This window comes from Monopterus albus, unplaced genomic scaffold (assembly GCF_001952655.1).
Source record: "Monopterus albus unplaced genomic scaffold, M_albus_1.0 scaffold21.1, whole genome shotgun sequence".
In the NCBI taxonomy this organism is placed as follows: Eukaryota; Metazoa; Chordata; class Actinopteri; order Synbranchiformes; family Synbranchidae; genus Monopterus; species Monopterus albus.
Window position 1 is genome coordinate 2,440,512 of NW_018127901.1, and position 14,363 is coordinate 2,454,874.

At 43.5% G+C, this 14,363-nt stretch overlaps 1 protein-coding gene across 1 annotated transcript; it reads right to left on the bottom strand.

Moving 5' to 3' along the window:
- Positions 1-425: 425 nt before the first annotated feature.
- g3bp1 (GTPase activating protein (SH3 domain) binding protein 1) lies at positions 426-12,468 on the bottom strand. Its single transcript, XM_020594117.1, has 12 exons — positions 12,319-12,468; positions 7,950-8,066; positions 7,748-7,829; positions 6,696-6,869; positions 6,494-6,584; positions 5,486-5,579; positions 4,891-5,137; positions 3,987-4,091; positions 3,139-3,256; positions 1,743-1,868; positions 1,247-1,356; positions 426-957 (listed from the first exon to the last, which is right to left on the bottom strand). The coding sequence occupies exons 2-12, from the start codon at positions 8,042-8,044 to the stop codon at positions 709-711; spliced, it is 1,491 nt and encodes a 496-aa protein (XP_020449773.1). The 5' UTR covers positions 8,045-8,066; positions 12,319-12,468; the 3' UTR covers positions 426-708.
- Between the last annotated feature and the right edge of the window lie 1,895 nt (positions 12,469-14,363).

Below are 14,363 nucleotides of genomic sequence, written 5' to 3' on the forward strand. Positions count from 1 at the left end.
CAAACTACTACAGTTCAGCTCTTGACCTGATAGAATAAAAAGGTAAGACCGATCCATTGCTAGCTACAACAGTGGCAGCAATACACAGGATTGCCCAAGCAGTAAAGTACACGTTCCTTTAAGAAACAGGGAGAGAGAACACGAAAAAACCTAACCTCTGGGTTTTAATCCCCAATTCAAGTAGTATTTACCCTTTTGTCACGTTTGTTTCAATTTGTTGCTTAATAAATTCAAGTTCAGCATGAAAACCAAAAGATGACAAACGTCCAGATAATACATGGATTGGTTGAGGAGGAGTCGACAAAAGAAGATGGAGGGAAAAGATGAGCGACATTCTGATTTCCTCAGCAGCAGGTGAGAAAGAATGTGGTGGGGTGGAGGAGAGGAGGCAGCCATTTTCTTGAGAGACAAATGTTGAGAAAACAGGAGCTGGCAGGACTTGACAGTGGAAACTCGTGATCAAACCTGTGTCAGTTACTAAGAGAATCCCTTTGAAACCCCTGTGTACAGTCACATGTAGGAGGAAGACTGAGGAGGAAGCGAGTCACATCAGGGTGTCCATGTGTAGCAACCCACAACTCCTACTCAGTTTTGCTCCTAGATGTAGAGTAAACAAGGGTTTGCATTTGGGTCCTGCTGCAGTAAACAAACCGCTTGAGCAAACTGGATTCAGACAGTAATCTGATTCAGGTTTGGAGCCCAGATGCCTCATTGGCGCTGAGCAGAGTAGCGCCCCTCGCTGGGCCCAGTGCCCCGTCCAGAGCCAAAGCTGGGTTTCTGAGCCATGCCTCCTCGGGTGGGGGGGCCTCGGGGTCCTCCGCCAGCTCCTATTCGCTCTCTGGGACCACCTGGACCTCCTGGACCACGGGGCCTCATGTCCCTTCTGTCGCCCTCCCTGGCCGAGCGCGTCTTCTTCTCCTCCACGTTTAGTCGGATGTCACCTCTGAACTTGATGGGCTGAATAAGGATAAAAGCTCATTACAGACAATTCATTTATTCTCTTTCCCAACAACTCAAGTCTCAGTTGCTTCAGGTTTAAATTGAGCAAACCAACTGTTGCAGATCCTACAGAACTCCAAATGAGGATCAGTGAGAACAAGGTTAAACAACAAGTAGCATAGTGTTTTTCCCCTTCTAAAATGCATCTCAGCAACTAACTGAGGTTATATTCAAGTGTTTCTCTGTTTGATGCAGCTCTAAAGTCCCCACCAATGAAAAGTGGAACTGGTCTGAAACATAGTCTTACCCTGCTGCTGAGGATCTTCTGTACGGGCTCAGAGTCGTCAAACACCACAAAGCCGAAGTTGGGGAGTTTTCCACCACTGTTGATCCTCAGCTCCAGGACGGTACCGTACTCTGTAGGAGCACGGAGATGCTTACTGCAGGTATCCAACAGTTTACCATCATAGTTACCAAACACTGTCTGGTTAATAATACACCCAAGAGCTTCTTTAACTATTCAAAAGCCAGATTTTTCCTCCTATCTTTTAATTTTTACTATTAAAATTTCTAAATAAATTCACCAATTTCCCCAGAAACAGGAAAGAGTCACTATTAGCATCAATTAAGCTCAGTTTTTGTAACATTTAATGCTCCCTCAACAGTTCTGCTTGGAAAGATGCTGTAGTGCACTGCAGTCAGTCAGCATACAGCTCCTCCAGTATAAATGACCACATGTTCAGCACCGTAGACAAGGTCAGTATTTGTCAGCTGCTTTTTCAGTGCCACCAGCTCTGACTTACGTTCAAAGAACTCTTTCAGTTCAGTCTTGTCCACGTCATGAGGGACGTTGCCCACGAAGAGCTGGTGGGCGTCAGGGTACCTGGTCACTCTGCGACCCTCCGACTCGCCTTGCTCACCTTCCCGCGCTGAAACAAACAGGTCAACCCAGGGACCAATGAGCCACATTGTGAGTGTTTTTAACAGCTACCAGTAATGACATATAAATGTTAATCACTGACTCTGTGAATGTTTTTAACAGCTACCAGTAATGACATATTGTTTCTCTCCAACACAGGAAATGTATCAGATGGAGACTGTGCAGTGCTGCCTAAACTTTTAACACTCCTACACCCGGGGTCTCTCGCTACCCGATTGAGTAGTTCGTCTAAAGGTTCAGAGAATATACAGTATGCAGCCGAAAACGTTACACAATAGAACTCTGCTCAATAAACCTGCCCAAACTGCAAACAAATCAAATGCACAGATGTCCCACCCTCCATTGGCACCTCAGTAATATTTGCCAGTCACCCGTCAATGAGTTACACTGCTGTTAAGGTTGTTTACGTCAATTCAGTGATGTTAGCAACTCTTTTGGACAATGTTGCATTAAACCTTAAAAGTCTTTACTTAAATGAAACGAACGTTACTGTAGAAGAAACAGGAGGTACGGTGCTGTGGATTCAATCAGTTGTACTGTGGCCTGTAGCACGTTTAATTTACATTTCAGTAGAGTAAGTAACACGACACCAAATTTGCTATGTACCACTGGATGTGCTGCTAGCAGTCAATGCACTGGTGCTATAAAGTGTCTTTTTCTATGATTTCTAGAAGGGTTGTGGACGTTTATTTGCAGCCAACATCTCCTCGGGATGTGTAAGTAACAGTGTATAACGTCTTTTCTTTAATCAAATTGTAGCAGTTGGGCACCAGGGGGTTTGAAGTAGCCTACCATAATGGACCTCCATAGTTTGTGCTGATAAGGAGCCCAGACTACAACAAGGTTCCACTGTTTTTACAACACCTACGGTACCTGATTTGTGAAAGGAGGTGCATATGACCATGGCAATCTGATGTGATGACTTTTTTGTTTTTGATACAAATGTGTTGGATATTAATATTTGATAACTGATTACAAATCAATTTGCTCATTCAGCTGGTTTTGTTTGGAGATCTGCTTGAAAATTTTGATTGTGTGATTAAATGCAGTCTAATGTAAAACATGATTAGTTATCAACTGCTTTCAAAGTAACTCTCCAAGTAAAAAGGCTGTTTGCCCTCAGGACCACAACAGCACACATCTGATGGGATCAGGTTTCGTCCATACCAGCTGCCTAGTGCTCGTTTATCTGCCAGTTCCATTCAGGTAGAGCCTATTTAACCACTGTGTGTACACTCTACTTGGATGCATGTGTGTACCTGGTCTAGGCCCTCTGTGGACCGGCGGCGGACCTCCAGACCGCTGTTCCCGCGGCCTCTGGTCTCTCTGTGGTCTCTGTGTTGCTGTCTGGGACTCTGACTTCACTTCCGCTCTGGGCTGAAAGAGTCAACACGCACATCTGTTTCTCCTGTTGCAATTTATCAACAATTTTTAAAGAAACAACTATTTTCATTATCGTCACAAAGGTGTAGCCAGCAGGGGACGTGTGTGTCCTTTTGCCCAGCTCTGCTTTCTGGGAGAAGCAGCAGCACAACATAAACTGAGAAAGTTCACACTTAACACATCCATCTGCACAACATACTGTAATAGGTGACATGGTGTTCCCTTTTAAAACGGCGACATCTGCTGCTAAAATAAAGGCCAAAAAGGCACAGCTACTTTGAAAACTTGTTTGCTTCAAATAAACGTTTACTTCTTAAGAAAATAAAACTGATTTTTGCATTTTGTCAGAGCTCAGAAATGAAGTTGCTGCTAAACACTAGTTACCTTTTAAAATGGAGGGAATTTAAAACTTAGAACCACAATGATTCATGTTTTATAAAACCTCCTTTTCCACACTGATTAACAATCACATTAAATAAAAACAAACTAGAAAAAGGTTTGTCTCAGTTACTGAAAAACTTTGATTTGCATTCATTTGCCATATTGTTATTTAATATTGTAAGACTGGTTGCTTTTTCCTGAATTACATTTTTTTTTATTACTCCCCAGCCCCAACTCAGAGCTCTGACAGAAACTATTTACCACCTGATCAGACAGCTACTTTTGACATCTTAACCACTGAACTATGATGCCAGTAAAGTCAGGTTCAGTACTTAAAACCTACCGGTGCTGTGGGAGTGGCTTTAACGACATGTGGGGGGATTCCTGAGACTGGGACAGCCCCACTGGGAGGGAGGTTCTTACTGGTGACCAATGCCCAGGAGAATGGCTGCAGAGGAGAGAACACAGGACAAATTTATCAGGGTAATAATTATCCCATCCTTGTCCAGAATTACATGCAGTGACTCTGCACAAGCAAGAATCAAAACAAACAGCTGACAATTAACAGATGAAGACATCCATGTTCAACACTGCCGATATACAATGTTGGAAGCCCAACAAAATGTGGATTTCAGATACTCGCTATTGTGCACATCTCCTTTTTCCTCTGATTCTAAACATCAATAAATGCAACTTATGAATTTAATGTCATTTCAAGATAGGTCTCTCAACCGTGGCACTGAGCGATGTCACGGAGTACGCCACAAGAGATGAAATATAATTTGAGCATAGTGCGATCCCTTCACTGCTATATTAGCCTGTTTGCTATGACACATGACTTGTCCTTCATAAAGTACATTCTCTATACAGTAGTGTTTGAACAATGCCTGTGTTAAACATTACAGTAAAAGCCTGTTCAGCTCTTGGCTCACTACCAGGTATATCATCAAGTGAGAGGAAGTGTGAACTGTTGATGTTCATTCTTTTCATTATAATACTTTGATTTGTATTGATGTTTCATTATCAATTGCTAATTTTGAGTGACACGTTTGTGCATGGCTTGCTAAAAGTTCTCTCTTAGATCAGATCCTCTTAGAACTCTATAGTTCAAGAGCCGGCGTTCCCGGCGCATAGCGAGTAAACAACTAAGCATCTCAGCTCCCAGTGTAATTTTCACTCACTTTTAATAATAACTGTCATTTCTGTATCCCCACCTATAAGAGTTTTTCCTGAACACTCAGACCTACCCTGTTTTCTTCTGGCACGGCGGGGGTGGGCTCAGCGGGCACAGAGACAGGTTCTGTAGTTGTTGGGGTGGTGGTAGGGCTTTTCTCTATCTTGTCGTCAGCTGTGTGTGTGTCCGTCTGCGTCTCGAGCAGTATCTCCGACTTCAGCTCCACAACTGCAGCCTGTGCCTCCTTCTCCACCTCAGGCTCTGGCTCTGGACTTGCTGGTGCCACTTCCTCCTCGTCACCAGGAAGTGCTGGCTCTGAACTACAAGGGAGATGTGCCACAGTTCAAACCAAGAAAACAAATCTCTCTCTTGTGTTGCTGAACAATTCAGACTGGTGACAATAGACCGTGGAACCTAACACTACTAATTTGTGTTTGTGCTGTTTACGTACTAGCGATGGGCATTTCCAGCTAAGATACTTGAAATAATTACAGAGACATTACTTGAGACATGCAGCTTTAAATGCTGCACCATAAAATTACATCTTGGGTCCCATTCGAAGAACTGTGAATGGAAAATTTGTGCTACTGTGCATTTTCCTTTTGCAGATAGAACAGTATATACACACACACACACACGAGTTCAAAGTTCAGGCCCCCAATCCATACCAGGCTGCTGGGTCGTAGAAAGGAGTCGACTCATCCGGTGTGACGTCAGGGGAGGGAACCCTTTCCTCAATCTCTTCCACCTCATCCTCAGACTCTGAAAACACACAAACATGTTCATGACAGTGAATGGCACTTCCTGCTTCCCACTGCTCTTAATGGAATAAAATGTCTGGGTTCAAACCAGTTTATACCCAACTAAAACCATCCCAAAACTATGGCTTAATGATCAAATACAATTCCCACTCAAATTAAATGATGACTGCACTCTTAAAAGTTATTTCTTGTGAAAAATTATAGCGCCTTTGCTGTGCTTATACTGCTCATTTCTTGTGAAAAATAGCGCCTTTGCTGTGCTTATACTGCTTGATCTCACATGGTTTAACTCTTATCTTCCAGAAAGGAGCTTTTCAGTTATTTATGGGGATTCTCTGTCTTCTGTAGCCTGTGGAGTTCCTCGGGTCCGGAGCACAGGACTTGTTTGTTTTGACTGATTGAGGCCAGTGTGTCTACCGCATGTGACGTGTTGCTGGTTAACAACCCATGATGCTATAGTCAGAGCTAGGCTACCTGTTGGAGTTAATTTCACTACTTTGGGACTGTATGTGGTTGGGGGGAGGAATATGGGGTTTCTCAGTTACCCGCTTTGTTTAGAGGGTTACACATCTCTTCATTGGTACATATACTGTTTACCTATCTATGGAGGAGAAATTCAAATTAATTAATGCTGTCGGGTTCATTGTGCTGTCAATGGGCAAAAGGCGGACTCCACCCTGGATAGATCACCAGTCTGTCACAGGGCTGACATGTAGACAACCACACACACTCACTCCTACGGGCAATTTAGTCTCCAGTCAACCTAAGCTGCATGTCATTGGACTGTGGGAGGAAGCCGGAGTACCCAGAGAGAACCCACGCAGGCACAGGGAGAACATGTAGACTCCACACAGAAAGGCCCCAGGTCGGCTTACTCAGCACTGTAAAAATAAATAAATACATTTAATGTCTCACCCTCTGGAGGCTCAGAATCCGAGTCGGCAAACACCTCATCCTGGTAACGAAACACATCGTTGTGGACGTAGAATTTGTTTGCCACTGTCCCCTGCAGGAAGCAAAAAAGCAAACAAAGAATTTCTAGCTTTGTTTTTTTTTTTTTCCTGTCAAAAAGCATCAATCAGGTCCTGAACCTGTACCATCTGACAAGACTACAAACCTCAGGTGCTAGCACAAAGGTCTGCATGAACTTCCTCATGGGCTGCATGTTGTTGGACAGCTCGCCCATCACCTGCACCACCACCCCCTCATTCAGGGTGGCGTGGGCATCCACGTGTCTGATCTTAGTGTGACAGTCCCGGAAACTCAGAGCCATCACCCTCTTATGGATCTCCTGCAGAAGAGTGGAGGTTGAATCAATACCAGCCAGAACAGGAATCGTTCACCTCTGACTACCAGCTCATCCAAATCAACTGACACCATCGAAAATATTCTCTCAATGCGTTTGCCCTTTGTTATTTTGTTGCTTCGTTTACTATCCTCACTATCTGATATTTTGTCAAGGCTTTCATTCCAAGACAAACTTTTGCTTGGCAATGTTAGTCTTTACTTCCTGTCATTTTAACTTAAGGGACAGAAAAAGATCTGTCAAGATCACTGCTGCGCCAAGACTTCTGGGAATTTTATTTAAACCCCCAAAGAAAATTTTAATTAAAGGCAAGTAGTATCAGTGTAACTTATTAAAATAAATACATGAAGACTTGGTTCCAGGACTAATTTGCTCTGACTCGCTGCTTTTCTTAAAAAAGAAAAAAGTTATTTTACCCTTACTCATAACTGCTGCCATCACATTAAAAGTTACTGTTCATTACATTTCATGAACATATGATGCACACCCTACTGCCTCTATCTGCATTCATCCATAAATATTTGCAGTTGGACTTCTCCTGCTGCAGCTGCTTCACATGCCATTCTTACTGCTCGTGCCTCTCTCATTTAAGAGGATCAGCACCATTTGGAACACACGGAATGAGGAAGCCAATGGGAAGGTCACACGGAAGGACAAGTGTTTTCAACTGTCCAAGAAATGTATTACTAGCATCTTAAAACAGCAGAGAACAAGAAACAGATCCACTTAAAATCCTCAGACTAGTTTCATTTGCGCTTTAGTGTTTTTGGCCCATGGTTTTGGTACGTGGGAGTGAAGTGCGGTGCCTCTCTATGGAAAGAGCATTTTGTAAAGCTGTTATCTACTGGATGAAGTCCACTTACAGATTGTCCATAAACAGCCTCTACAGGTTTGCCGTTGCTGTCCAGGCCTCCATGTACATAGGATGAGTTCTTTCCATAAAACCTGAGCAGAGAGATGGAAAGTTGATTTGCTCCATGAGGACAATTTACATGTGCATCATGCGAGTCTTAATTCTACCAGACAGGCCTAATCACAGGACAGATAAACAGCTGGGGGTCATACCTGTGCAGGTAGTCAGGGGCCTGGTTAAGGAGTGTGTAATACTGTCGGACAAACTCTCGCCCGACCAGCTGGGCACTTGGCTTCTCCATCACCATTTCTTTGGTCAACTGGAAGTCTCTGAAGAGGAAGAGGAAGGTCATGTAAACGAGGACATGCTACTAAATGCGAGAAGAAACTAGTCTCTGTTCAGCTTCAGGTCTCTCACACTCATCAATAAGCCTCCATACATCTGATTTAGTTGCAAGTTTTAAAACCAAAATCACACTCATTCTGAAATGACTAGATCCATTTAGTGAAAATGAGGGACAGCAAAATAAACAATTTGTAGTGTTGGTCTGACAGAACTATGTCATTTGCAAACGTCACACTGTGGTTGGGGGGGGGCGGTTTCTACCTGGAAATTTTGACTTGACATTTTAAAGACCATAGATTTTTGTCACACCATCATATGCACTGCTAATTCTAATACAAAAAATAAATCGGTTCTCTCACGGTAAAACAAGGAAGTAGACAGCATTTCCAAATTCAAACATTCACATTAACCTGAGACTTGCAAACTACAAGTGAATCATGGGGTATTAGGACAACAGCTGTGATAACCAAAGAACATTAGCCCCAGTATCACACATGCATCAGTTTGCATTTCAGAGAAAATGTCTTGACTTGTGAGGTTTATTGCATTCCTGTGACGATGAATCAGAGCAGTAGCGCCCTGTGCCAAGACCAGTCGAAGCGTAAATCAAGTCAGTTAAACATGACTTCTGATTTCACAACAGCATACAACACCCAACTTATTGCACTACAGGCTCATTTTGAATCTTTTTCCCTGAACCGTTGAAATGATGCCGTAGTGAAATGTGCAACCTGCCGAGTGTTCACTGGCCCACCTGAGCGCACCGACAGGAAGACAGCAAAACAAACCCATCATCTGCCATTTTCATACAGAGTGGATACAAATTCGAAATTCATTCAGATGTTACGTCGGCAACACTTTGCCTTTATACAACTGCTGCTGGTCTAACAAGTCACTCACTGTGACTGAGGAACCTCTACAAACAAAAAATGTTCATTTGTGTTGGTTTTTCATGTGAGGTCAGTATTGCTGATAAACACCTCATCCACCTTAACACGCATCTTTGTCAGAAATGGAGTGAGATACGAGCTTTGTCTGAATTTATAATGCATTACTGCCGCCCTCTTTCAAAGCATCACAAATTAAGGCCAGCGTTTTGGGCAGAGACTGGTATTCCTTTCAGTATGCTATGATACTAGCAGTGGTAAACTATAACGAGACTCTGGTTAATTTTTGTTGAAGACCTGTAACGGCTGCCTGTGATGCATCTGCAGACACTGACTTGTTTCCAAACTCGGTTCATCAGACATTCCATATTAAACAAACTACACTACTGAGAGGAAAACAAACTTTATATGCAAATGTGAACAAAAAAGTTACTTCTTGTTTCTCGCACTAAATCTGACTGCCTGTGCTGAATGCACCTCCACATGAACACATTTCAAACATGCACGCTCACATGCATGCTTCAACAGACCCACATTCTTCACCTTTTCCTGTACATTCCTATTTAGTCAACATGACCTGTTGCTTATGTCGCCATCAAATGAAAGCAGTCACCTAGATGAATATTTGCACACACGCTTGTCAGACATGATGGACCGCCCACTTGCAGCAAGTTTCAAGTCTCTGCTAGTTGATTTTCACTCTGCACTGACAGGAACTCAAACTGATGTCTGTCTAAAAGGTAGTTGAGCCCAAAGAAGAAGACAGCAGGATTCTACATCTGTTACTGTCAGCCACACTCCTTGAAACATCCAGCTCATAGCTCTGTTGTCCCATCTGAAATTATATTTAGAATGGCGCACCAAATACTGTTTCATCCCTCTGATTGTAGGACTGCCTCAAAATGACTTACAACAATCCGTCTGCTGTGGCTCATTTATGTGTTTTTGCACCAGTGGAGGTCTATGCAATTCACACAACAGGCTACCTTTTTTGGATCCGTTTACAAAGCATTTTGGGTTTAATTAGGTGCACTGAGTTTACGTACACTTAGGCTGAAGTCATTACAATTTTTAACCACTCCACAGATGTGATGTTAAACTCTTGTTTGGGCAAGTCGGTTAGGACATGCTTTATGCATGACGAGTTTCCAACAGCTGTTCACAGGTAGATAATTTCATTATATCACTGTTCCAGTGGGTCAGACGTTTACATATACTCAATTGACTGGGCCTTTAAAACTGCTTGGAAAATGATGTCATGGCTCCTGATTGGCTAACCGACATCATTTGAGTGGACAAGAGGTGCCATCATCCCGCTCAGGAAGGAGACACGTTCTGTCTTCTAGAGATGAACGTACTTTTGTCCAAGCGGTACAAATCAGTACCAGAACAGCAGCAAAGGACCTTATGAAGACACTGGAGGAAACAGGCACCAGAGAATCTATATCCACAGTAAAATCAGTCCTGTATCGACATAATCTGAAAGGATGCTCAGCGAGGAAGAAGCCACTGCTCCAAGATGCCATTAAAAAAAAAAAGGCAACCTTCGGTTGGCAGCTGCCCCAAGAACACCATCCCAACCATAAAGCACAGGGGTGGCATCATCATGTTGTGGGGGGTGCTTTGCTGCAGGAGGGACTGGGGCACTTCACTAAATAGATGGCATCATGAGGAAGAAAGATTGTGGATTTATTGAAGCAACATCTCGAGACGTCAGCCAGGAAGTTAAAGCTCGGTCATAACCAGGTCGTCCAAATGGACAATGACTTGGGGACAACAAAGTCAAGGTACTGGAGTGGCCGTCACAAAGCCCTGAGCTCAATCCAATTGAAAAAATGTGGGATGAACTGAAAAAGCGGGTGAGTGAGGAGGCCTACAAACCTGACCCAGTTCCACCAGTTCTGTCAGGAGGAACGGGCTGAAACTCCTGCAACTTATTGGAAGAAGCTTGTGGAAGGCATCCCAAAATGTTTGACCCAATCAATTTAAAGGCAATGCTACCAAATACTAACGGAGTGTATGTAAAGGTCTGACCCGCCGGGAATGTGATGAAAGAAATAAAAGCTGATGTAAATCTTTTTCTCTACTCTTATTGACATGTCACATTCTTAAAATAGTGATCCTAACAGACCTAACACAGGGAATGTTTACAGAAAAGAAAGACAGTTTCAAATGTATTTGACTAAAGGTGTAGGTAAAAAGAAAACCCTGACTTCAGCTGTATCACCACCCTTTCTTTTCAAAACACATTGATTCAGAGTAGCATTGGGTACATGTGATCCAAAGCAAGCTAAAATATGCAAACACCGGGGTATAGTCATTCAGCAAAAAGGGAACAAGTGCCATACTTAATGGATTGTCTGGCACACCTGGTCACGCCACCTGGAGCCATCTGTTGTTTTGGCACGCACTTAGCAACGACCACACAGAGCAAACATTAAATGAGCCACCGGGCTAATCACTCCAGCTAACATTGGCAACGACTTGCAGTGAAGTCGTAGAAGAAATACATGCAAGGGCGTGATACACTGCAGCAGCCGTATCACAGAGCAGCTTGTGTAAAAGTGCAAGCATGGCACGCAGACAAAGGCCACGCCGTGCCCGCAGTGACGGTGCCATTCACAGTGCGAACCGGCCTACACACACTCGTCACCTGTCATGGCGGCTGCACACAGTCGTTGGGGCTTTTGGGGCAGTACACCGATGGTTTCCAGATATAACCTGGGCTCAAATGGCACCCTAGCTGGCTTCCTACAGACTTAATCCTAAATCGCGACAGTCGGACGAGCACACAGCCCCCAAACTAGGACAGACGCGGGGTATAGATCGGTTTCAGGAGCAGCCCTAACACGTGTCCCGATCGGTTCCCAACCACACTTCATTCCCGCCGACTGGGTTATTCGGATAACTAAGTCAGAATGAAGAGTAAACCACACCGCAGACATAGTTACTCGTTCCAAGGGGTGAAATAATTAGGATAAGCAACGAGCAAGGGGGGTAAAGAAAGGCAGGAAGGGAGGGAGTCACGACCTGGGGGGCGGTGGCTATGTCCTGGAAACGCCAACTGAAACGGAGGGAGTGATCGCAGTGGCTATATTCCGACATTTCAACACAATACTGCATCGCCTGCTGATAATTTCGAGTACTTCAACAACAAATACCGTTTAATGCGAACCATATATGTATGATCAGCGCGCTAATGCTAAACGATGCTAAAAGCCACCATCTCCACACCAGGGTGTAGACCGAGCCCAGAGGACTGACTCAGATAATCAAACGAATATGATGAGAAACTAGTTAAAATATTCTATTCATAAATAATGACACTTCATGTAAGAGAGCAACTTACCAGTGGGTCAATTATTAAAATAAGAATCGCTGATTTAGAAACGAGTGACTTGAATCACCTCTGCGGCGGCCACAAACACTAGCGGCTTCACAATGTGCTAGAGAGCTCGGTTACCGGTTTCAGCTCCGCAACCGAACTTGTCATCCCGCCCCCCAGTCGACTTCTAACCAATAAACAAATACCAACAAAGTTCCATGACTCATCCACGAATCGAGTACAGCTACCGCAAGAGTTGCCCAATTCTGATAGGCTACATTACTACCTGAATTTCTCAGGAAACCGGATCATATTACACTAGAGGTTGCGGGTGCGTTATTTTCCTCAATATGTCGCCTAGCGGTTTATTTAGGTGCATTGTAATAGCTTCGACGCTTGGGGGCGACAAAACTGCATTCGGTATCTGAACTGATCTAATTGAAGTGAATGACTCATCACACTATGCAGAATATGCTTTCAGTCAGTCCATCCATCCATTATCTGTACCGCTTTTTCCTGAATAGGGGGCTGGAGCCAATCCAAGCTGACGCTGGGTGAGAGACGGGGTTCACCCTGGACAGTCTGTCACAGGGCTGACATGCAGACAAACAACCACACACATTCATACTCACTCCTTTACAGTCACCAGTCAACCGAAGCTGCATGTCTTTGGACTGTGGGAGGAAGCTGGAGCACCTGGGGAGAACCCACCTGGGGAGAACCCACACAGGCTCAGGGAGAACATGCAGACTCCACACAGAAAGGCCTGGGGTCGGCCGGGACTCAAACCTGGAATCTTCTTTTTAATATTCTTGTTTTTCTATAATATTTTACTTAATTAATCAAAAAAATATAGTTTTTTTTAATTAATTGTGATGCTTACAAATGTATTTACTTGTAATTGGAATCCTCTATATGTAAGCAGTCATTCCAGTAAAACTTACCAAAATTGAAAATTGAACTGAACTGAGCTAAAATAAAAGACCAGATATCGGTAACCTCTTTACGTGGATTACCAAAAATCTGGGGTCTCTTAGAAGCTGCTTTCTGCAACTATGAGCTCAGAGCAAAAGAAGAATATCGCAATGTTGTCAGAAGTCATTATATCATAAGAGAAGTCAGTGAATGTGGCCAGTATGTAGTTTCCACATACTGTAGAAAGAAAGAAAGAAAGAAGTGTTAGACTTTTGGAAATATGACTTTAAAGGTGAAATCTGGAACTTTCCACATGTTGTCACCATCTGCAGCAGTGAGACGTCTACATCAGGAGGCAGATGTCGACGCCTGCTGTTTGAATCAGAGAAAAATATATCTACAAGAAATAAATGAAACATATTGAGTTTATGCCTGGTTCTGAAGTACTATGTCTTGAAATCTGTTTGTTTTTTTAAAGGAAATTCATCAGCACTGTCAACCTGAACAGGTGCATCCCTCGGTATCACAGTCTTCAGCCACCATTAATGTGTGAGATGATCACAGCACACTTCACAAATTAAACAAACACATTTTAGCAATATACCAGCTTTAGACCAGACTGGGACCCTGCTGCAAGTCTGAGCCTGAGATCATTATCTGAGCAGCTCTCAGCAAGGTCTGCCAGCGAAAAGGCTGTAAAATCAAACGCCCTTTCATTTCCAGTGAAGAAAAACCTGAGCTACATTGCAGCACCTTGCTCTCCCTTTGTTCCCCCTCTCTTTAAAAAAAAACCTGCTGAGGCTGAGAGGAGGGACTTCAGGCTTTGTGCACGAGGCTCAGCTGTTGTTTCACATTCTTGACACAGGAGTCTGGATGCACCAGTGCAGATGGTAACAGGGTGCTCCATCTCTCCCTCTGCTGTCTCCCAGGGGACCATGAGCACCGAGGAACACATAATGCAGTAACTTTAACCCACAGACAGGAGATGCTGGACAGTTAAAGCTTGAGTAGTTATATTGTAAAGTGCTCAAGCTTTGCAGTTCTTGCATTTTGCTTCACTTTGTTTTGTGGCTCTTTTAGGCACATTTCAAACAGACTTGTACGTACATGCTTTGTTAAGGTTCATGGCCAAAAAAAAAAGAATAATATTAAAT